This window comes from Adiantum capillus-veneris, chromosome 19 (genome assembly GCF_014529385.1).
Source record: "Adiantum capillus-veneris isolate H3 chromosome 19, ASM1452938v2, whole genome shotgun sequence".
Taxonomy (NCBI): Eukaryota; Viridiplantae; Streptophyta; class Polypodiopsida; order Polypodiales; family Pteridaceae; genus Adiantum; species Adiantum capillus-veneris.
In genome coordinates this window covers 146,556,913-146,580,535 of record NC_140949.1, presented here as the reverse complement: position 1 = coordinate 146,580,535, position 23,623 = coordinate 146,556,913, and the positions used below count along the sequence as shown (strand labels likewise).

Below are 23,623 nucleotides of genomic sequence, written 5' to 3'. Positions count from 1 at the left end.
CACTTCCTAGTATCCACCAACTTGCTAAGTGCGATGGGGGGACCTACATGACCTTGCATTGAGCCTAGACATCCTCTTACTATACGAATTCCAGTGCCGACCAACTTCCCGTCTGCGGGTGAAACTACCGTTCACATTGGCCGTACAATGTTCGACCATTCGCAACTTCAAAAAGAGGGTCTCAAAAATAAAACAAAAATCATTGGAAAGAAACCAACAGCTAAGGTTAGCAATTGCCACATCCTCGTGACATAGTTAACAGTTGATACGTCCTCGTGACATACCCCCCTCTTGAAATCACAAACGTCCTCGATTGCATACCATAAATACACGCCACTGATGATCTTGTGTTGTTAGCGCTCTTTTATCATCGCATGTATCCACAAGAAAGGTCATAACACATAGATACAAATGACTTAATGAGACCTTCATACTTTATGTCATTTCCATCTATTACACTGAATTCATATGTACATTTGATGTACTAGCCCTATCATTACCCAGTTGGGACATACGTAGGTTGTAACCCAAAGGCTTCAAGGTAAAGTTGCAATACATTTGGTGATTCTGACAGTTCATGCTCTTCCATCCACTTTGTATACATAGGCAGATAGTTCTTGAACTTCACCAAATAGCGTCTTGCAACTTGTCCTTTAACTTTTCTGTCCTTATGTGTCAAAACTTGCTCAAGTACTAGGATCTCATCAAGTTCCTAAACTTCTGGCTGATCCTCATCTAGAATATCTTTTGGCACATTATCCACGAAGAGACTCACGTGAAACGCATTATGAATCTTCCACGCATTAGGTAATTTCAGCCTATAAGCCACATCGTTGATCTTGTCAAGCACTTGAAAAGGCCCATAGTAATGCATACTGAGCTTAGGAAACCACCGTTCCTTGCCCTTCATCTTCTTTAACCTTGCCTTTTTGAACCTCAACAGAACCCAATCACCAGGTAATAACAGCAATTCACGATGACGATCAGCAGCCTTTTTTTGCTTTGCCCGAGTCTTCTCCAAGGCAACTTTAATTTTCTTATACATTTCATCCATGTTCTCAACATATCGATCTGCCTCAAAGATCTTGTCCTTTGTATGCAAAATGGGAGGAACCTTTTTGCCGCCTTCAACAATCTTGAAAGGTGCTTTGCCAGTTGACGAATGCACCGTATTATTGTACGCATACTCAAGCATAGGCAAATACTATTCCCACTTGCCCTTATTATCTGACACACAGCATTTCAGCAGAGCTAAGACAGTAGAATTAGCCTCTTCTAACTGTCCACCGGTTTGTGGATGAAACGAAGACGAGAACTTGAGCGTAGTGCCCATGTTCTCAAACAATCCTCTCCAGAACAAACTTGTCATGGAGGATCACGATCACTGCCAATTCATTGTGGCATACCATGGTACTTAAACACATTGTACATAAAATCCATACAGGAATGCCTCCTTGCGCTCCGCATCCCATTTGCGTAATTGAGTGCCGAGCTTCAAAACACGATTAGAGAAAGACATGACTGGCATTTTGCTTTAGAGCGCGCCAATCGTCCTTCAATCGTGCGAGGTACTCAGGTAGCATAAACCGCGCCTTGAGCTTGTCTTGGAAATCGGCCCAACTGAAGGAAAGGGGCGTGAATTTCGTCGGCTTCCTCTAGGTGCGCGGCCAACTGTGCCTCTTGCCATGTGTGGTACCAATTTATTGCATCACCAGCAAGGTACATGACTTCCGTCAAAACTTTGCTATTTCCTGTCTTCTTAGTTGTCGCAAAATAAGCATTAAATTGATGTAACCAAGAATGAATAACCGTGGCATCCATCTTACCATCATACTTACTGAAAGTCAACTTCTTTGTGACTGGGTTGTTATAGTCCGAATCTCGGCTTGCGCCACTTGATGAACTACCAACATCTTTGGCTCGCTCCGACTTCGAGGCGAGAACCTGGCGAACCAATTCTTGCGTCCGTAGTTCTCTCTGTGCCTCACGATCGGCCTCCAATGCCGCTCGTCTATCTTCGGCCGCCAAGCGCGCATCATCGCGCTCACGCTCCAAAGCTGCTTTTCTTTCTTTTCGTTCCTTGTCCGCCAAGCGCGCTTGTTCACACTCGCGAATCATCCGTTCCTTGGAGACTGCCTGTCGTTCTTGGCGCTCGTACTCCAAGGTAACGTGTTGCGCTTCTTGTTGAGCCATCGCAATGTCACGTGACACATCCCAACCCTATGTGTCCGTGGACAAGCTACACCACAACAGGGTTCAATCAGTTTAGTCAAGTCTAGATTAACAGTGATCTGGCACTTTTGTGAGTCTATTCGTAGACCATGCATGCCCGGTCACTTAATGTCACGTGCGCACTTCACTTGCGCTACGTGGACATGCTTCTGCCATAGTCTAGCATGAGTCTTAGCTTAGGACTGAGCCTGGCACCTTTGTGAGCCTCTAGCAAGACGTGCATGTCCAAGCCAGTCACACTTGCATACCCTCTCTTGCACAAGAACAGTCATTTCATCGTGCAAGCATTTTACTGCGCGAACCACCTCTTATAAGTCATTTCATTAAAAGTGACTTTTGGAATTCTTTTTGTAAGTTTGTTGGAAAAGTAGGTAGGGCAAATTGCTAAAGATCTATAAAAGAAACCCTTTGGGCACTCAGTAGAAGCAAAAGAAGCAAGGACACAAGGAGGCAAGCAGCACCTTAGCAGGATCCCTAGAGTTCTCTCAAGAAGAAGAAGAAGGCCCAGATCAGCCTGTCGTTTTCAATTTTCAGCCTTAACACCGTCATTGTCGACACCATCGATGTCGTCATTGTCATCGCGGTCCCTATCTTTACGACGACACCTTCGTCATAGTCATCGCAGATCCCTATCTTGACGACGACACCTTCATCATCATCATCGCAGTCCCGGACTTGACAACGACACCATCGTCATTATCGTCACAGTGACCATCGTCGTCGTCGTTGACATCATCGTCGTTGGCATAGACGGGCAGTACCCGTCGTCGACATCATCGTCTTCGACATAGATCCCGTCGTGGACATCCCGTTTTCGACACAGAACCATCGTCGACTTCACCGTCTTCGACACAACACCGTCGCCGACATCATCGTCATCGACAAAGACCCTTAGTACCTCGTCGTCGACTTCATCATCTTCGACATAGACCTAGTCGTCGAACTCCCCGTCTTCGACATAGAACCCGCAGTACCCGTGTTGGCATCATCGTCTTCGACATAGAACCTTAGTATCCCTTCAATACCTCAGTACCGAGTACCACAGCATCAGCATCTAGTCATTGTAGTAGCATTTGTGCAAGAATAAAGAAAGTACTTGCTCTGGCAACAGAGCCAGGGGGCCCTTGAGGGTTGGGACCCGACATCCTTGTGTCGTCTCTTTTTCTCTCTCTCTCGTCGTCTCTCTTTCGTACAATTCAATTCAGTTCTTTCAAGTGAAGTAAAGTGTCCCTTGTGTTTGTTTGCGGAGTACTAGATCCGAGCAAAATCCTTATTCTCTTCCGCTGCACCTGACATTGGTATCAAAGCTCTGTGCGTGCTTCGTCTTCGCGAACTCAAGGGAAGAACCATCAAGAACCTAAAGAAGAACCTCAAGAAGGAACCCAAGAAGAACCATCAAGCCCAAGAACCCAAGGAACCTCTCCCAAATTTTTTTCCCTGAAGAATCTGAGTCCCGACCATGGATTTACCAGATTCCATCTTCATTGCCATGTCTTTGAAAGAAGATCGACATCGGATACATGAGAACCCAGATCTTGAGTAACAAGATCTTCTAGCCTTGTATGCGGATATGGAAGGAGTTGGAAACAGGATCCCTAACCCAGAGTTACCGGGGAACGGCATTTTAGGGCCTTGGAACGCCGGAACGGCGTTCCGGCCGGCTGGAGGTTTCTAGAACGCGTCGGAACGGAACGGCGTTCCGATTGAAAGCTGTCACCGGAACGGGACCACTGGAACGGGACGGAACGGGCCGGAATAGCCCCAACGGCAGTTTTTGAAATTTAAAAAAATGACTGTTGGGCAGCCAACGGCCATTTTCAGCAGTGAAAAAAGTATATAATGCCCCCCTCCTCCCCCATTCTTCACACACTCATCAAGCCTCAAGGCCCATTATCCCTTGCTTGAGCCTTGCTCTCAACTCTCAAGCCAAGCTCATTCTCCCTAGCTTGCTCTCAACTCTCAAGCCATAGTGTGGCGCCGCGGCATGCCTCAAGGCTCAAGCTCTCAACCTCTCTCTCTCTTGGGCTAACTTCTAAGTTCTAACCCTCAACTTTCAAGGCTCAAGGCTCAAGCTCTCACGGAATCAAGCGGCAAGCCTCTCTCTCTCAATCCCTCTCTCTCTCTCAAAGTTCAAGATCAAGCTCTCTCTTTCACGGATAATCCATCATCCATGGCCTCTTCTTCTCGTTCAACCCCCTCCATTCATGCGGGCAACACTCAAAAGGCGAAGGAATGGGATGAAGTGACCTTGGAGGGCACCTTGTCTGCGGCGGGAGGTTCTCGTGCATGGGGATGCAAGCTATGCTCTTACACGCGGAAAGAGGGGCATGACAAAGTGAGGGCACACTTTCTTCGAGTGTCGGGACATGAGGTGAAATTTTGTGCCAACGTAACCATCGAGAAGAGGAAGGAGCTCGAGGAAAAGGATCGGCAATTCAACCATAAAGCCAAGCCGGCACGCAAAGGTATTGATCCAAAGACCCTCATTTTCCCTTCTTCCTCTCTACCCGGTGTAGGTGTTGGTGCATCTTCAAAAGGTCCAATTCGTCGCCAAAAGACCCTTGCCACCTCTTGGGACCCAAAGAAGAAGGAAGAGGTGGATGCAGCCGTGGCCCGATTCTTCTATCACGACCATATCCCATTTGTCGCAGCGAGGTATGTTCATTGTTTTATGATTCATCAATCTTCTCTCTCATTTCTTCCGTTATCGTCGTTTCCACTTTTTTGATACTAACCTCTTCTATGTTTGATCGAAATAGGTCGGAGTATTGGAAAGTCATGGTGCAACGGATAGGAGAGTATGGCACCGGCTATGTGCCGCCATCTTCAGAGGCTCTCCGAACCACCTTGCTTGATCGAGAGAAGGCTATCGTGGAGCAAGCAACCCTCAACATTCAGTGTCTTTGGGCAAAACATGGCGTTTCCCTCATTGCTGACGGGTGGAGCGATACAAGGAAGAGATCTATCCATGGTCTCGTCGCATACTCCAGTGGAGAGATGTACTTTGTGCACTCTCATGATGCCACAAAGAGTGGCAAGTCCGCCGATGTCCTCTCTGCAGAGTGGACAGCGGCCATAGAAACCATCGGTGAGCAACACGTGGTGGCCTTTGTCACAGATGGGGAGGCATCAAACAGGGCAGCAGAAGCTATCATAGAGGGCCACTATCCGCATGTGACAGTGTGCTTTTGCATAGCACACTGCTTGAACAACCTTCTAAAAGACATCGGCAAGCTAGACTGGATTGCTCCAATCATTGCTGATGCAGTGAAGATGGTTACTTTCATCAACAATCAAAACTTGGTTCGGAGTGAGTACCTCAAGAGGTCGGGCGGCAAAGTGCTTCTAAAGTATTCAGATACCCGCTTCGCATTCAACTTTCTTCTTGTACGCAGGCTGTCTGAATGTCAAAATGCGGTCCGACAGGTCTTTATCAGTGATGAGTTCACCACCTCCCCCTATGCAAAGACAGTTGCAGGGATTTTGTGCAAGGATAAGGCAGAGGATCTTGAGTTCTGGAAGGAGCTCAAGAGTCTAGATGCACAGGTAAAACCGGTGGTTCATTTGCTTCGAGTTCTGGATGGCATGGATCCTTGCATTGGCAAGATTTATGAGGCAATGGACCGCATGATTGAGCAGCTTGCACAGCTTGAGCCGAACGCAGAGCGATAGGAGGAGATCCATGCGCTTTGCAGCTCGAGGTGGAATTCATATGACTCTCCTTTACACGGGGCAACGTACATGGTGGATCCAGAGTTCCAAGGTGCAGGGCAAGAGACAGATAGGGAAGTCATGAACCAATTTACAGAGATCTTAAACAAGATGGTTCTAGATAGAGATGGGCGACGCATTGTCAGAGATCAGCTGAGACAGTACAGAGAGATGCGGGGGTCATTTGGCAGTCCAGATGCTCATATTGATCGCAGGAAAATAGGTTCAGTGCTTTGGTGGGAGGACTATGGCTATGATGGCCCTGAGCTTCAGAGATTGGCGATCCGTATTCTCAGCCAGTCAATTAGTACCTCATGCTTGGAGCAATTGTGGAGTACCTTTAGCCACATTGCTTCCAAGAAGAGAAATCGGCTTGGAGTGGAGAAGGCTAATGATCTTGTCTTCGTCAGCACAAATTTGAAAATGCTTTGCAAGAGTACAGACAAACAGACAGCTCCTTTTACACAGTGGGAGATGGAGCAAGAGGCTTCTCAGGCGGGTGGAGATGCACATCCACCAACACCAGGTACTTCATCTGTGGCTGAGATCGAGCCGGACCTAGACCTCGATGATGAGGAATGGGAGGATGTGCATGATTTACAGCCGGCTACTACGGATTGGGAGGCCTCTCAGGCTAGTGGCTCTTGAGTCTTGAGTCTTTGCCATTTATCCACCTTTTTGTATGGCTGCTTGAGCCTTGCCCTCTTTGCCATTTGTAGCTACTAGCATCTTTATGGTATTTGTCACCTTCAGTCTTTTGGTATTGTGGTCACTGAAGTCTGGTTTGAACTTTGCCCCCCTTTGGTTTTCTTGTAGCACCTTGGCCGCTGGCGGCCCTTGAGGCTTGTTACTATGTTAGCCATAATTAATTCCAAAGTGTTATCTTTGACTACTACTCTTGCAATTATTTGAGAGCATTGTGTATGTACTATGGGCATTGTGTTTGCTCATTGTTGTTCATCTGGCTATGTACTCTGGGCGCCTCACATCCCAATCAAGTCATAATAAGGTTAACTGGTCTTCGAATCGTGTTTTTTCAATTTTGTGGGTATTAGAGTCAAAGGACTCTAATACTACTTGTATTCAAACACATAACGCTAAAAAAAAAAAAATTTGGGTGTTTTTTTAGCCTGCCGTTCCGCGCCGTTCCCGTTCCGGGCCCATTCCCGTTCCCCCGTTCCGCAGGGAGGCCCGTCGCCGTTCCCGTTCCGCGTTCCGGGTAACTCAGCCCCTAACCTCTTCTGCATTCTCATTCGCATGTAGCGTGCATCCATTTCCCTCGTCACTGAACCTTTGGAAAGGACTCTGAAACCAAACCTCAGTCCATCAACACCGGTAATGTTTTCACCACAGTTAGTGTTCGGGAAACAGCTCTTGCTGCAGAGCAGCCAGAGTCAGCACTATCTGGTATAGAGCCCAGGTTGATATTCGGCAATCGTAGTAAGGCTGGACAGTGACCCTTACACGGTGTTTGCATCGCCAGCAATACCCACAACACCCGCAGTACCATCAGTCCCTAGTTTCGAAGGAATTTTCATTTGTGATGCATCCACAGCATCAGAAGCATTCATCAGTCGGCATGAGAAAAACAAAAAGAAGTTCGGCAGTTGTGCCTCACTTTTAACAGGGGGGGATGTCACGTGCGCACTTCACTTGTGCTACGTGGACATACTTCTGCCATAGTCTAGCATGAGTCTTAGCTTAGGACTGAGCCTGGCACCTTTGTGAGCCTCTAGCAAGACGTCCATGTCCAAGCCAGTCACACTTGCATACCCTCTCTTGCACAAGAACAGTCATTTCATCATGCAAGCATTTTACTGCACGAACCACCTCTTATAAGTCATTTCATTAAAAGTGACTTTTGGAATTCTTTTTGTAAGTTTGTTGGAAAAGTAGGTAGGGCAAATTGCTAAAGATCTATAAAAGAAACCCTTTGGGCACTCAGTAGAAGCAGAAGAAGCAAGGACACAAGGAGGCAGGCAACACCTTAGCAGGATCCCTAGCATTCTCTCAAGAAGAAGAAGAAGGCCCAGATCAGCCTGGCGTTTTCAGATTTCAGTCTTAACACCGTCCTCGTCACCACCATCGATGTCGTCATTGTCATCGCAGTCCCTATCTTTACGACGACACCTTCATCATAGTCATCGCAGATCCCTATCTTGACGACGACACCTTCGTCATCGTCATCGCAGTCCCGGACTTAAGACGACACCATCGTCGTCATCGTCACAGTGACCGTCGTCGTCGTCGTCGTCGTCGTTGACATAGACGAGCAGTACCCGTCGTCGACATCATCGTCTTCGACATAGATCTCGTCATCGACATCCCGTTTTCGACACAGAACCGTCGTCGACTTCACCGTCTTCGACACAGCAACGTCGTCGACTTCATCGTCATCGACAAAGACCCTTAGTACCTCGTCGTCGACTTCATCATCTTCGACATAGACCTAGTCGTCGAACTCCCCGTCTTCGACATAGAACCCGCAGTACCCGTGTTGGCATCATCGTCTTCGACATAGAACCTCAGTATCCCTTCAGTACCTCAGTACCGAGTACCACAGCATCAGCATCCAGTCATTGTAGTAGCATTTGTGCAAGAATAAAGAAAGTACTTGCTCTGGCAACAGAGCAAGGGGGCCCTTGAGGGTTGGGACCCGACATCCTTGTGTCGTCTCTTTTCTCTCTCTCTCTCTTCATCTCTCTTTCGTTCAATTCAATTCAGTTCTTTCAAGTGAAGTAAAGTGTCCCTTGTGTTTGTTTGCGGAGTACTAGATCCGAGCAAAATCCTTATTCTCTTCCGTTGCACCTGACACTTAGCATAGATGCATATCCTCTGGTTGCACACAACAGGATCATCAGAATTTCCATCAGAATCCATTAGCATCAGCTAGGGGATTTTCCAGTGCATTTAGCCTATTTTCCTATTTTTGGTTATTTTCACTTATTATTTTTAAGTGACTTTCCAACAAAAGTAGGTAGGGCGATTTTGCTAAGTTAATATATAAGCAAACCCAAGTTAGCACTTTCTGGCAGAAGAGGCAGCAAGAGCTTCCCGCTCAACAGGCAACTTCTCAGCAGTACCTCAGCACCTTGGCGTTTTTGGACTCCCAACCTCGCCATACCCCCAGACCTCCCTAGCGTTTTCCTTCTCTAGCAACAGATCCATCACCTTGGTGTTTTCCCGCGACCCATAGGCATCAGCATGAGCATTTTCCTCATGATCACCATCAGAAATTTCAGCCTAGACAGCAGATACATCAGCGTTTTGACCTCCCACAAGCAACGTTTTTGGCAAGAGATTGCATCAGCCAACGTTAGTGCAATTTCAGCCAAACTGCCTCAGATCTACAGCGTTTCTAGCCCTAGGATACAGTAGCAGATTCACCCCAAGTTGGTTGCAGATGATCCCCCATTTTCAGCCATAAAAACGCAGCCAAAACAGTCATTTTCAGCCACCAAAACAGTCCCGAATTTCAGCAAATAGAAGAACTCAGATTTCAGCCATCAAGTCGCCGTCGTCATCGGCATAGTCCCATTGCATCAGTCCATTGCATTCGCATTGTACACCTTTGTGCAATCAAAGTAGACCACTCTCGCCGACGAGAGTGGGGCCTTCGGAGGAGGGTTTTACAACCTCTCGGGTGTCGTATCTCTTCTCTCTCCTTCTCTCAGTCTCATTCACTTGCACGCACAATATCCACTCACTTTGTTCGTGATCATAGCACTCTCCATAAGACGGAAGGCTCTCTCCTTCCCTAAGAACTAAAAGGAACCTTGAACAATAAAGATCACTAATCTTGAGAAAATACAACATTCATCCGCTGCACCTTACACACAATGCAAGTCGCTTCTTGTTGTGCCATTGCAGCGCAATTCGCTTCTTGTTGTGTTGCCATCACAACGCAATTCGCTTCTTGTTGTTGTGCCATCATGTCCATCATCGTCTTGATCAAAGCCTCCATAGGATTTGGTGCAATCCCTGGCGTAGATGGCGAAGGGGAAGGGTCAGGGAAACCTCCACGGTGAGGAAATACTTCTTCATTACTTTCATGCCCATCACTTCCATGCGAAGTATCCATTCCGCTTCGGATGATGACCATACACTATGATCTTTGGTTCTTAAGTTCACGAGGAACTTGGGTTCTTGCGGGTCTTGGGTTCTTGAGGTTCTTGGGGGTCTTGAGGTTCTTGAGGTTCTTGCGGTTCTTCTTTCGCTTGCAATCTGTGTTACAGAAGGATCTTCTCTTCACCCGAGTTCTGCTCTTTTCCGCGGGCGCACCCCTTAGCAGCCTTGCGCTCACACCAAGGTTGCTTTTTCCCACCTCACGTCGATTGGCCGGCAGCTAAGTGCACGGTCCGCTCTCAATGAGTGAAAAGAGGCACAAGGGGAGGCTGGACAAGCCCGTCTTTCTTGGGTTTCCTGTCACTCTTCAAACACACGATTAGGAATCGACACGCCCAAGAGGTCTTGGGTTACGTGCGACCGCAACAAGCAAAATAAAAAATGTGGTTCTTCTGGTTCTTTCCTTGAGTGATAATCACTGGCAAAGCTCTGATACCAATGTAAGGTGCAACGGAAGTGAATGATGTTCTTTCTCAGAATGAGTGATCCGATCGTGCTCAAGGTTCCTTTTACTTACGGAAGGGAGAGCCTCCCGTACCCTTAATGAGAGTGCCAGTTGTCACAAACAAAGTGAATAGACACTATGCATGAAGGTGCTGAGACTGAGAGATAGAGAGAGAAGAGAATACAACACCAGGAAGTTGTAAACCCTCCTCCAAGGGCCCCACTCTTGATGGCGAGAGTGGTTTACTATTGATTGCACAAACTGGTACAAGACTCTGATGCTAGCTTGAGAGGCTATGATGCAATGAGTGGCTGACGTCGGTGAATCTAATGCTGAAACTGATGGTTGAAACGTTGACTTAATGGCTCATGAAAAACGCTGGCTGCAGGCCTTTTTCCGTCGCTGATTTGCTATCCAAAAACGCTGTTCTGCTGCCCTTTTTCCTTGCTGAATTAGCCTGCTGAAAACGCTGTTCTAGGGCTCAGATCGCTGCTGCAAAAACGCTGAAGTGGCTGAGTGTGCAGGCACTGCTGAGTGGCCGATGGCGAGGGGAGTATTTGCTGAAAATCGCTAGGCTGCAGGGACAGAAAACGCTGGATTTCCTTTGCTGAAAACGCTAGGCTGAAGAGGGGGGGGGTTGTCTTGCTGAGAGGAAGAGAGGGTAGCCTGTTGCAAGTAGATTGCCTGTTGCACCTTCTCCACTTCTGCCAGATTAGCCTAGCCCTAGGTTTGCTTATATATTACTTTAGGAAAATTGCCCTACCTAGTTCCCAACAAAAGTCACTTAAAATAATATACCTAGATGAATCCAGGATAAGCACAGATTCACTCTTAAAGGAAAGTGCAAGGTATAGACTCATGGTAGTCATCCACAAGACAATATGACCATCAACTCCATCATGCATAGTATTGACTAAATACCATGACATCCCCACTAACGTCGTCAGTGCCCAATAGTGGGTGTAGAACTAGGTACTAACATATGCTCCCAACACAACACACACCACAATCACACACACATGAGCATACATCAACACAAGGTTCAACGTGTTGAGTTTCTGTCATGACTCCGGAGATCAAGGGCATACTCAGCCATAAAGAAGCCTAGCACTAAAAAAAAAGACAATAAATCGAAAAAATTAGCACAAAAATGAGGTAGTTGATAGGGCATACGCACCACAAAAGATCGAAAGAATTAGCACATTATCAACTAGTCAAAACTCGGACAAAAACTTCACAATGTGAATTATGCATGTCCGCTATACGACTAAAAAATATACCTGGATGAATCCAGGATAAGCCCAGATTCACCCTTAAAGGAAAGTGCAAGGTATAGACTCATGGTAGTCATCCACAAGACAATATGACCATCAAATCCATCATGCATAATATTGACTAAATACCACGACATCCCCACTAACGTCATCAGTGCCCAATAGTGGGTGTAGAACTAGGTACTAACATATGCTCCCCAACACAACACACTCACACACACATGAGCATACATCAACACAAAGTTCAACGTGTTGAGTTTCTATCATGACTCCGGAGATCAAGGACAGACTCGGACATAATGAAGCCTAGCACTAAAAAAAAAGACAATAAATCGAAAAAATTAGCACAAAAATGAGGTAGTTGACAGGGCATACGCACCACAAAAGATCGAAAGAATTAGCACATTATCAACTGGTCGTAACTCGGACGAAAACTTCACAATGTGAAGTATGCATGTCCGTTGTACGACTAAAAAATATACCTAGATGAATCCAGGATAGGCCCAGATTCACCCTTAAAGGAAAGTGCAAGGTATAGACTCATAGTAGTCATCCACAAGACAATATGACCATCAACTCCATCATGCATAGTATTGACTAAATACCACGACATCCCCACTAACGTCATCAGTGCCCAATAGTGGGTGTAGTCACTTAAAATAATAAGTGAAAAATGTCAAAAATAGGGAAAATAGGTTTGATGCACTGGAAAATGCTCCTGATGGATTCTGATGGTAATGCTGATGATCATGATGTGTGCAACCAGAGGATATGCATCTACTCAAAGTGCCTGGGCATGCACAGTCTGCGAACAGACTCACAAAAGTGTCAGAACAGTTCCTATTCTAGACTGACTTGACTGAACTGAACCCTGGTCATGTTGTAGCTTGTCCACGGACACATAGGGTTGGATATGTCACGTGACACCCAGTCATAAAGCCCTGTACTACCCGAGGGACATTCACATCAACAGGAGGTACAGACTGACGTGGCCGTGTCACGCTCTCGCCAATCCATAGCAATTTTCTGTCTGTCCTTCAAAGAGGAACCCTCTTCCATACTGCCCTTTCCTTTGTCGGCCATAGTGTAATCCCGTGTTCCTGTACTCTGTGTCTTTACCCAAAACAACCGAGGCTCACTTCTTGAGGAAAAAGTGATTGATGTCCCAGCAACGGAACCTTGAAACAAGCCCATGGGGCGGTAGGCTTTGGCTTTCACCCGAAATTCTTTACTTTACTTCAGGCACAGAGAGAGAGAGAGAGAGAGAGTACTTTGCAAAAGGAACCTGCGACGGGAATTAACACTTAAGTACACACACGGCTCGGAAGCTAGAATGCTCCGAGCAGACGCCGACAACCTGTAGGCCCCAAAATTGGCGCCCCTTTCGGTATTTCTTTATTTTTTAGGAGGGTAAATTACAAAGAAGAGTCCTGGGAATACTTTATCTGTATCGAGCTAGATACCACCTGTTTTGGCCAAATTTTGGCAACATAACAACCCCAAAACTTGCGCGAAACCAATTCCCCTGCTGGAACTCACATCCACTGGCATAAACCCTCTGATTCCTGCCCAAAAACAGTAAATTCAGCACTCTGTATTTACTGGTTTTTGCCCTGTTTTCAGCCCCAAACAGTCCCCTAACTGTCCTCTGCCAGTGGGGCACTATTCCCAATGGTTTTGGCGTCCGTATGGCTGAAAAACAGTCAATTTACAGCACATACACAACGCTGAAATGCACCTGTACGGTGAGGTTATGACCCTCACCGGTGCCTGCTTTGGAGTAGCAGTTAGCTACCCATGTTCCTGCTCAAGGAGGCTCTTGCCCCAACACCAAAGCATGAACCCACACAGCTGTACATCAGTCAAATGAAGAGCCCTCTTGTGGGGCATCACATAACTGCACGTACGGGAGAGAGAGAGCAGTGTGTAGTGTGCAGGACATCACTCCTAGCACCACACTGTACATGAGAGGGAAAGAAAGCACTCCATAGCTCTTAACCTGTGACAAAATGCAAAGTGAGGCCTCTCCCAGCTTAAATTTTAGTGCCCATTTTTCTGAATGAGCCAAGGGCATGAAATTCTGCCACTTGGCACAATTACAAGCTTTTGCCCGTTTCGGGGTTGCCGCCTAAAAATCTCCCGACTGGTTGCTCAGTTGACTTCGCGGCAGACTTGTAAAGTGTTCCCCTGGTCATACCGAAGGTAATGACGCGAACACATTTCACGGCCCAAAATAGCAGTTCCCTAATTTTAGGAGATGCTTCCGTTGGGCTCCCACTGGTCATCTGACCATCTATCCTCATTGGGACCGCATCCAAGAGTGCAATGTGGCCCAACTGTCGGATACTTTCTGTTGGTGATCCCACCTTGACTTTATGACTTTATTGAGTTCACTTCCTAGTATCCACCAACTTGCTAAGTGCGACGGGACCTACATGACCTTGCACTGAGCCTAGACATCCTCTTACTATACAAATTCCAATGCCGACCAGCTTCCTGTCTGCGGGTGAAACTACCGTTCACATTGGCCATACAATGTCCGACCATTTGCAACTTCAAAAAGAGGGTCTCAAAAATAAAACAAAAATCATTGGAAAGAAACCAACAGCTAAGGTTAGCAATTGCCACGTCCTCGTGACATAGTTAACAATTGCCACGTCCTCGTGACAGGAAGCGTCACCAAAAGGGGGGAACACGGTGTTTCAAGACGCTTTTGTGTCGGGCATCCTCTCCCTACAGGGCTGCTGACTAGCAACGTTTCAAAATGATGCACACAGAAGCAGGTGATATTGGCGCCGCCAATGGGACTTCGCCAAAGATGGCACAAAAACGCACTAGCGTTCTGAAACGCTATTGAGTAGATATCATCCAATTGGGCAACGTTTTGCAATGCCGTCAGCGGAGGGGGGAGGGTTGGGAGACGGTGACTAGGTCGCCTTCTTCTCTTCTCAGGAGGCTTCTCCTCCATGTCAAGGCCTTCAAGTACGAGCTACACCAAGCTTTGATACCATGTCAAAGTCGACAATGCAGAAGCGTAAAGACCAAGGGGAGTGAGCGAGAGAGAGAGAGAGAGAGAGAGAGAGAGAGAGAGAGAGTCTCCTGAACCAATCAACCTTGGCAATGAATAATTGAATGTGTAATAAAATGGAGGCAAGGGTCCCTTATATAGCAACCTTAGTAAATTGCCCTACCTAGACTTTGACAAATAAGTAAAATAAATACCAAAAAGCCAAACTAAATAATGGGATCACATTGGGCAGTTCACCTAAGATGCCAAAACTCTAACAACTACGTCCAAGAATCCCCATTCGTAAACTGTGTACACATCACGTCCAAGATTTAACATCCGTCCATAATCCGGCCTACAACAATGGATCGTGCGCATATCCATAGTGTTTGTGTTTTGTAAACGTCACGTTGGTTTCTTGCCAGAGGCATGTGTCTTGAACTTCGACCCAAGGGTTCAAACATCGGTAACTTGAACTCGATACACGGGTCCAAAGCATGTATAGGGAGCTCCATTTGCCCCTCGCTGTTGCTCAAAAGCCTCTCTCTGGTTAAAGCATGTTGCAACAACGACCACCAGCCTATACACCTAGAACCGAGGCCATCGTGGCCACCACCATCATGTGTACCCTGTTGATGTCTCTAGTGCAACCATTCTCTTTGTTGTCCTCCTCAAGCTCGTCTTTGCCTTTGTCCTTTTGCGAGCCCTTGTAACAAACTGCTGACGTGTCAAAGCCTAAAGAATGGAGCCAACTTACAGATGCCGGCCGAGGGGCCTAAACCCTTAGAAGAACAAGTAACAGAAGAAGAAGTCCTACCAACTTATGGGGACCCCGTCCGATGGGGCCCAAGTGACAAAAGGATTAAAATAAAGCAGGACCCGCACACGCAAAAATTGATGACGTGGCAGATTTTTGAAAATTGCGCTGGCATGATGACGTGGCAAGCAGCACGGATTTCCGCGTTTTGCGTTGGCTGATGACGTGGCAACTATACGGATTTCCGTGATTTACGTTGGCAGCTTTTTGGCTTTGCTTTTTGGACCAGAAGCTTTTGAGTTTTAAAGGCTTTTCACTGTAAGTGCTTTGCCGGGCAAGGGCCTTTAAATATGAGGTTAGGGCTCATTCTTTGAGCATGCTTCCTGGAGAAGGTGCAGAGTCTCGAGTTCCGGCTTGTACTGTGTTAATTGCAATATAAAGAAATACTGAAAGGGGCGCCAAGGTTTGGGGGCAATACTCTCTGGGGTGGAATTCCGCCACTCCGTGTCGCGTGTTGTCTCTCTCTCTCAGTTCAGTTGTTATTGAAGTGCTAAAAGTTTGTTCAGTCTGTTCTTTTCTATTGGCACGTGGTGCCCGTCTTGTGACAGCCCTTGCACTTGCCTTTGGTCTTACAACACCGAGACCAATGGATATGCATCTCCCTCGAGGGCGTCGCGTGTGCTGAGGCAGCTAATTGAGTACAAGTCCAATCACTTCCATAGACGAGAGTTGGTTAAGAATCACCTCTACCGCTAGACATGCCAAGATCACACCTTGCATAGCAAAAGAAACCCCCCTTTGGAAGCATCTCAAAAGGCTACTCCTAGAGGGTGGGATAGTGCAAGCAATTGGAGGCCCTCTGGTCACCTTTACTGTTGAAGGCCACCCTTTTAATTTGCGTTTCAAAACGCAGTAATCCGGAGGCAAGGGACTGACAGTTCCATAGAGAAGCACAAGGCGAGACTTATGGCTTAGAGCTTTGCACAAGGCCCTGGGTGTGCACTGACCATACAGTCACTTGATTCGACTTTAGAGATGACTCATCTTGGGCTCCAACAATTATTTATGGGTTATGAAAGGGCACTTTCTTCTCTCAGCCAAAGTATCCATAGACATCCTTGACAAACTCACTATAAAAATCTTCCTAGGAGACTGTATCTTTACATGATCCCTCATCCCTGGTTAATCAATCTCTATATCAGAATGTTGTAAGCTGGCTTGTATGGTTGGCATACTCTCACCGAAACATTGCCTTTTCAAAGTTCATTCTCGAACAAGCCTCGGCAATGGCATAGGCAATGTGCTTTACGGTACATCTTTGGCACCTTGGAATATGGTATATTTTATGGTCGTAGAAAAAGGTTGCACATTGCGAGGTTGGTGCGACCAGGGCAGGGATGGTAACCCAAATTCACAACGCTCTACAAGAGTAGTTCTCACACTCGGTTGAGGACATCTCCTTGGAGCAACAAGCGACGACCAAGAGTGGCGCTTTCATCGACCGAAGCAGAGTTCAGAGCAGATTGTTTTGTGAAACAATCAGTGATTACTTGGAGAGTTGGGATTTCCTTAGATTGCTACAACGCTTCTTCTGTGCAACAAGCAGAGTTGCATTGCAATCGCCAAGAACCCAATGTATCATGCTACAAGATAAGAGGAGTTGAGTGGTCAAGTTTTTTTTTCCCTCTTTCTTTATGTAGTTCATACCAAGCTCATGGCAGCTTATTTGGAGGCCTTGTATATCTTTGTGAACTACTGTGGTCTCTAATCTGGGAAATCCAGGGCAAAATACCATAAATTGACCAAACACAAAAGGAGACAAGCTAAACCTAACCCACTCAAAGCAATGGTTTGATTAAATAGCCACTGCAAGCCTCAAGAATTCCACACTAAAAAGTCATGTTTGCTTTCCAAAAATTTGCAAATGAACCAACTAGAAAAGCAAGCAACAATCGATACAATAAAGTCTGGTTACAGACCAAATCACAGAGAAACAGGGATTGTACGTCCAAATAAAACCTCACCTCATCTCTGCTTTTTGGCCATCGTATGGGATATTGATATCCTGCTGGAGGAGGAACTAGACACTTCATGTAAGCATCATCACCTTCAGGGCAATGCCTTTCCCATTTCTCACCTTTCTGAAAAGAAGGAAGCTTCTTTATTGCATCCACATTGTCCAGACAGGGAATGTATTCTTTCATGCTAAGAGGGCAAGCCTTAAACTTTGCAATCTTCTTGACTTGATGTGTGCCCCAGTCTCTGTGTGTCACTGCCGGACTGCTGATGTTAAAGCTGCTACTATCTTCGTTACCAACCTCCTCATCCATGGGGAATTCTTTGGAGATGATGGAACCGTCATTCTGCAAGATGCCGGTAGGTGAGATGGTAACGTGTGGGGGCCTACCTTGCGACGGTGATCCTTCATGATATGTGACAAGGGCAACGTGAGGCTCAGCTTGAAGTGAGCTTGGGGATGACGAAGAAGAGCTGTAGACGATCAGCTCCTCATACGTGGTTGCCCATTTCTTGCCAATGTAGAAACACGCACAAGAAAGAGCCAGCAAGACAAGAGCTCGAAGAAACATGGGCCTCTGCATGAGCTCATCACGCAATATCTTCACAGCCGCTAGCGCCATGTGATAGTCGATCTCAAATCATAAAGAGCGGCATTGCACTTGCTCCCAAGCAAAGCAGGCTTAAGCAGTAAGAAGCGATCTCAGATCCTGGAGTGCGCTAACAAGCAAGCTCCAGAGTAATAAATAGGCGAGTACCACTGTTCTGCTACTCAAGTGTGACTCGCAATAAGTGTTCTTTTTTTTTTTGGCCAAACTCACAATAGTGAGTGAATATATTAAAATCTCAAAGAAATTACAAAACGACCTCAAGCTCAGGCCGAGCCTCCAGGTACTCAAGTTTACAATTTGGATGTCCTCTCCCCGAGGTTAACAAGAACACATTAGGTGTACTATAAAAGTACGCTTTTATCACAATATGCCAAAACGGCATGGGTAGCCCTAGACCAATCATTCGAGTCTTGTTTGTTTCCGAGCAGACAGATCGTCACTCTGCTTTCTTGGATGATCTCTAAGAATCTCGCCATAGCAAGGTCTCTTTCAAACACCCGACGGTTCCTCGTCTGACATATATGGCGGAAAAAGAAGTATCTAACATTTTGAGGGCAGATAAGAAGAGCCAGACTTCTCATCTTTTTATCACCAACGAACAGATCAATCTTGAAGAACTTGATCTGCCATGTCTTTTGTACCCACTTGCAAATCTTCCTTGCCAGGCCCCTGATTGACTGGCATTCCATGAAAAGGTGGGCCAGGTCTTCCTCTAGCTATCCTGGAACCTGAGCATCTATCGGATCCAATCCCTCTTTCTTGGATCTTTACGCCTCTTGGCAGAGCACCCCACATTACCTTCCACAAGAATACTTCATATTCTGAGGCCACTTTGGCTTCCAAATGTTCTCCATGACCCTTCGACAATCTCTTGGTTAGCCAACCGCGCGATTGGGACCTTGAGAGCATCCCAAAATTCTCTAAAAAATTCGACCGTCAGCCCATCCCAGTCAAGGGACTTTTCCTTGCCTAGAGCTTGTAATGCTAGTGAGAATTCGTCTTCGGAAAAGACTGCTTCCAGCTTCATCCACTTCCCACGATTGGGTCTCTAGCTCGCCAATAATCTGGCTAAGATAGTTAAGCATTAGTCCAACCATCGCATCTTGGTTTTGAACGGCATTCCCATTCTCATCATAGTGTGAGCGGACGTGGCCCGGGCTCTTCTTGACTTTGAGGGCCCTAAAGAATGTGCTTGATTAGAGGCCTTCAGTTGGAGGAAGGGCTCCCTGGAGATAAATCTTGCCTTCTTGATTTCTTCAATTTGTTTTTTCGCCAGGTTAGATTTAGCTTCAAGCCACTGCTTATGCTCATCCTCAGTAGCCAGCCCAACAGCCTTCCTCAAGGTTAACCGAGTCACCTCCTTTGTAAGATGCTTGAGGTTCACCTCACTGGCCTTTTTTATCCGAGGGCCCGAGCTTTTGATTGCTTTTTGTATGCTTCAAGCAAAAAGGTCCCAAGCATTATGTTTATTGAGATCCACATCTTTCTTGAGCTTACCCAATGCTTTCTTGGTGAGGTTTCTGTAAAGAGGGTCTTTGAACATGTGAGCCCCTGTTATAAGAAGATTTTTTTCCCCTCTCAAGGTCTGCTCCTCCCCTTTAGTTTTCTTGAGCTATATGTGCAAGGGCACGTGATCAGATAAACTTTTTGTTGAAATCACTTTCATCTCTAGCATTGACGGGATCCAGTCAGCTTGGTGAGAGCAATATCATTTTTCAAGCGTGGAGGCGGTGTGGGCATACTGGAGACTTGTGTAGGTGAACCCATGCATGTTATTCCATGGGCCTACCTCCCATAGGTCAATCATAGTCCACTTCTCACACAAGCTTTGGCATTTAGCCTTTTCTGTGCCAGCCATCATACTAGCGGAACCTGTTTTGTCCTTGCTCATGAAGTTGTCGTAGTCTCCAATGTGGGAATTATAATGAGAATTTATTGTGAGTCACTCACCTGAGAGTGACTCACAATAAGTTTTAACAAATTCCCATTGGAGACTACAAAAACTACTGATTCGAGGAGCGCATGCCCCCAACCATACGTAGCTAAGCATGCGCTCCCTCCCAAGAGCACTCCCATGCCCCCTAGCTAGGCATGCGCTCCCTTGCGAGGAGTAGCTCATGATGTTGAACCATGTACTAAAAAAACATGAGAAAAAAGCTCCTTTCTCACATTGGAAAATGTCAGAAACTTGTTGTGACTACGGGACCGCTTTATGAAACTAGAGCGCTTTGTTGGAGTTAAGCAACCAAAAAAAGGCTATAAAAGAAAGCAGTATTTCCGACAATATCCATGCATAGGCATCCTTGATTTCTTGGTATCCCAAAAAATCAACGATGCAAGTGTAGTGTTGTTTGCAGATTTGTGAAAATGACTTGCACGGCCAAAAGGATCAACAATATCATTTGTCTCAAAAAAGAAGGTTGTATCTCAAAAAGAGTAACCTTAATAGTTTAATAAACAATTGCCTAACATACACAAAGAAGGAAGGAATGAAGGAAAGAAAGTTATATCAACATCATTTCCCTCCTACTCCTCTTCCCACTACTAGGAACTCGTTATGATTTTCATTTCATTCTCAGATTCTTCTAGATTCCATTGTCCCCAAGCCTTCTACTAAAGGCTACACAAAATAGTAGGCTCAATGGATTTAAGCACAGACATCAAAAGTGACGATAGCAAATGCCAATCTACACCATGAAGACGAGAGCCCACGATGCTATTGAACAAAGTTTCATATATTAAAAAGATAATGGCCGCTTAACCTCCTGCTTCATCAATGACCTATGCACACCCTTCCAACTCCTACAACGTCTGTGACTAGCGCACGCTCCTTCCAGCGACCTCTCTATCCACGTGTGATATGTTGCTTCACCTCGCACACCTTTGCCATGCTCGAGGGGTATCTCAGTTTGATTCTACTTCATTTTCAAGTTTAGTCCATCCAGTACCCCCTACTAGACACAGTATGGCCAATACATAAAACGACAACTTGACAAGCCTTCAATTAATGGACCAAATGCTCTCTCATAAATTCGTTGATGTTGGAGGTATACCTATCTTGAATACAAAGGATTGTGCATTGTTAACTCCTATGGACCTTGGGCAAACTTTTCTCTACAAAGGAGTTTAGGTAAACTTATCTGAAGCGAATTGAAGTAATGCAGCTATCGACCATGTTCTTCTATCTAAGGAAACCTTGAGCGGCTTCTTTGCTTTAAAAATGGTTTTTGGTGCTTGCCGATGCCTCTCCATATCTTCCTTAGCTATTGTAGTAAAGGTGAAACATTGCTTTTGAATTAAAAAATGCATAGAAGCCCTCACAAATAGGGTGATAAGGAGGGTGCAAGATGTTTCCATCACATCATTGTGCAAACAAGAACAAGAGAAAGAGAAAGAGAGGAGAAGAATAATGATTTACAACACTAGAAGAGATCAATTCATTACCGACACCAAGTTACTAACGTCATTTGGCGAGTGTGAGTATATGCATTGCAGAAACTAGAGGGAGACTCAATTTTTTAAAAAATCACGTCCAATTAGGGGAATGCTTTTTGGCGAGCATTTTCTGACGAGAGCTTTTTTGGAATTTGATGACCAGATTCCAAAAAGATTCTTTCTCTCTCTCTCATAGATTTCTTTCCTTGGCGAGCACACCTACACAAGGACCAAAACACACCTCCATCAATAATTATGATCCCTTGAGCAATAAAGGTCTCTCTCTCCCTCTCCCTCTCTCTCCCTCTCTCTCTCTCTCTCTCTCTCTCACACACACACACACACACACAAGTCCTTGAGCTAAACTCCTGGCTTATTAGTAATGTGTATGTACAGTGTAATGGAGAAGTCTACAAGCAGATTAATGGGATCCCCATGGGACTTGCTTGCTCTCCCATTTGGTGTAATCTATACCTCCATGCATTGGAATATAACTACATACACTCAACCCTCAAAGATCCTCTTCATCGACACCACCTTCTCCAATTCAAAACTCCATTCAGATTCTTTGATGATATCTTTTGGGTCAATAATGATCATCCCAGGTATTTTACTATTACCAACCCGATTTACCTCCCTTGCCTCTCCATTGATGACAGCATCACCATTTTTAAAGATGGTACAGGAGTTAGCACAACCTTCCTCAGCATGCAGTTTGACGTACATCATGGGAAACTCCACCGGTCCAGGATTGACAAGAGTAAGGTGGTCCCTGATCATGTTCTGAAATTTATCCATAGAGGTAGCAACATGCCCTCAAACTGGTCTCATAAGGTCATTTTATCCCAAATCAAGCCCATTATCTTCTGTAACCATTCTATAGAACAAGCCTGCCTTGATATTAAAGCCCTTGTCCAAGCCTTTTGTGCCAATGGCTTTGAGAGAATTAGATTATGGAGAATCATCTATAAATATCTGGATGACACAGAAAACCTTCAATCATGTGCAAACTTCAAGGCAGTCCACTCTTGCCTCAGGAGGTGGGCACTAGGTCCCTAATGGGGGCCTAGTGCCCCCATTTGTGGGATCTCCTACAAACATCAACAACCTAGTGTAAAGAGGAGGATTTATTCCACACAAATCCATGGTGCCAAGCATGAAGCAACCATTGGAATTTTTACCAACCTTGGCATTTTTTTTTAGTAGTCTCTTTGAAAAATTAACAAAAGGGATTGTATAAATTTAATCATTAATGGAATACGTAGGGAACCTAAGCCTTAGGTAAATGAGGTAAGCCTCACCATATGGAAAGCACCTCTTGTCACATCCACATGCTTCCACTAACCCACTACTCTAGGCTTGCACCCCTGCATGGTGGGCATAGAGGGTGAGTTCTTTCAAAAGGAGAAACCCCACCAATTCTCCCATGTCGCCCATATCCCACCACCCCACTCTGCAAAAAAACTGACCACTCTCGCCTACTACTCTTTCAAATGGATAAGCTACCTATATATGTGAAGGTTGCTGTGTGGGACGCTGAGAGCTTGAGCTTGCAGGACTTCTTGATAGGACCTTACTTCACCAACCAACTTAACATGGAAGTTCCTACTCAGGTCCGGGCGGGCATCACAGAATACTTCCTTTTTCTTTCATTCATTTTTTTTGCTTTTAGCTATGGTGGACATCAATAACAAGTGTCCTTCATTGATGACACCTGCCTTCCGCTACTAACTCCTCTCTTTGTTGTTGGTTGTGATGGTGGCAGGTAACATTTGAAGGACTTGCCATATCTTACATGCAAATGGAGTATTGAGGATGTTTTTTCTTTGATTGTACTTTGCCCACATTTTCACATGATAAATTGGGATTTTTCTGGCATACCCTGGTTATTAGTAGATGATTGTCATCTTTGTGCTCTGATTATTGAAATCCTCCTACACACACGCACACAAGGACAAGTATACATCCAATTCATTTAACACCAAGATTAATGTTCACAACAAGATTTTA

The 23,623-nt window shown here is 45.7% G+C and overlaps 1 protein-coding gene across 1 annotated transcript in view; it reads right to left on the bottom strand.

The window, feature by feature from the left end:
* LOC147435032 (putative methyltransferase PMT11) overlaps window positions 1–18,321 on the bottom strand; it is a 38,089-nt gene extending 19,768 nt beyond the window's left edge. The window contains exon 1 of the mRNA XM_086491388.1: window positions 17,576–18,321. Within this exon, the coding sequence (XP_086347514.1) occupies window positions 17,576–18,190 (615 nt within the window). The 5' untranslated portion in view covers window positions 18,191–18,321. The remainder of the gene's footprint in view (window positions 1–17,575) is intronic.
* Between the last annotated feature and the right edge of the window lie 5,302 nt (window positions 18,322–23,623).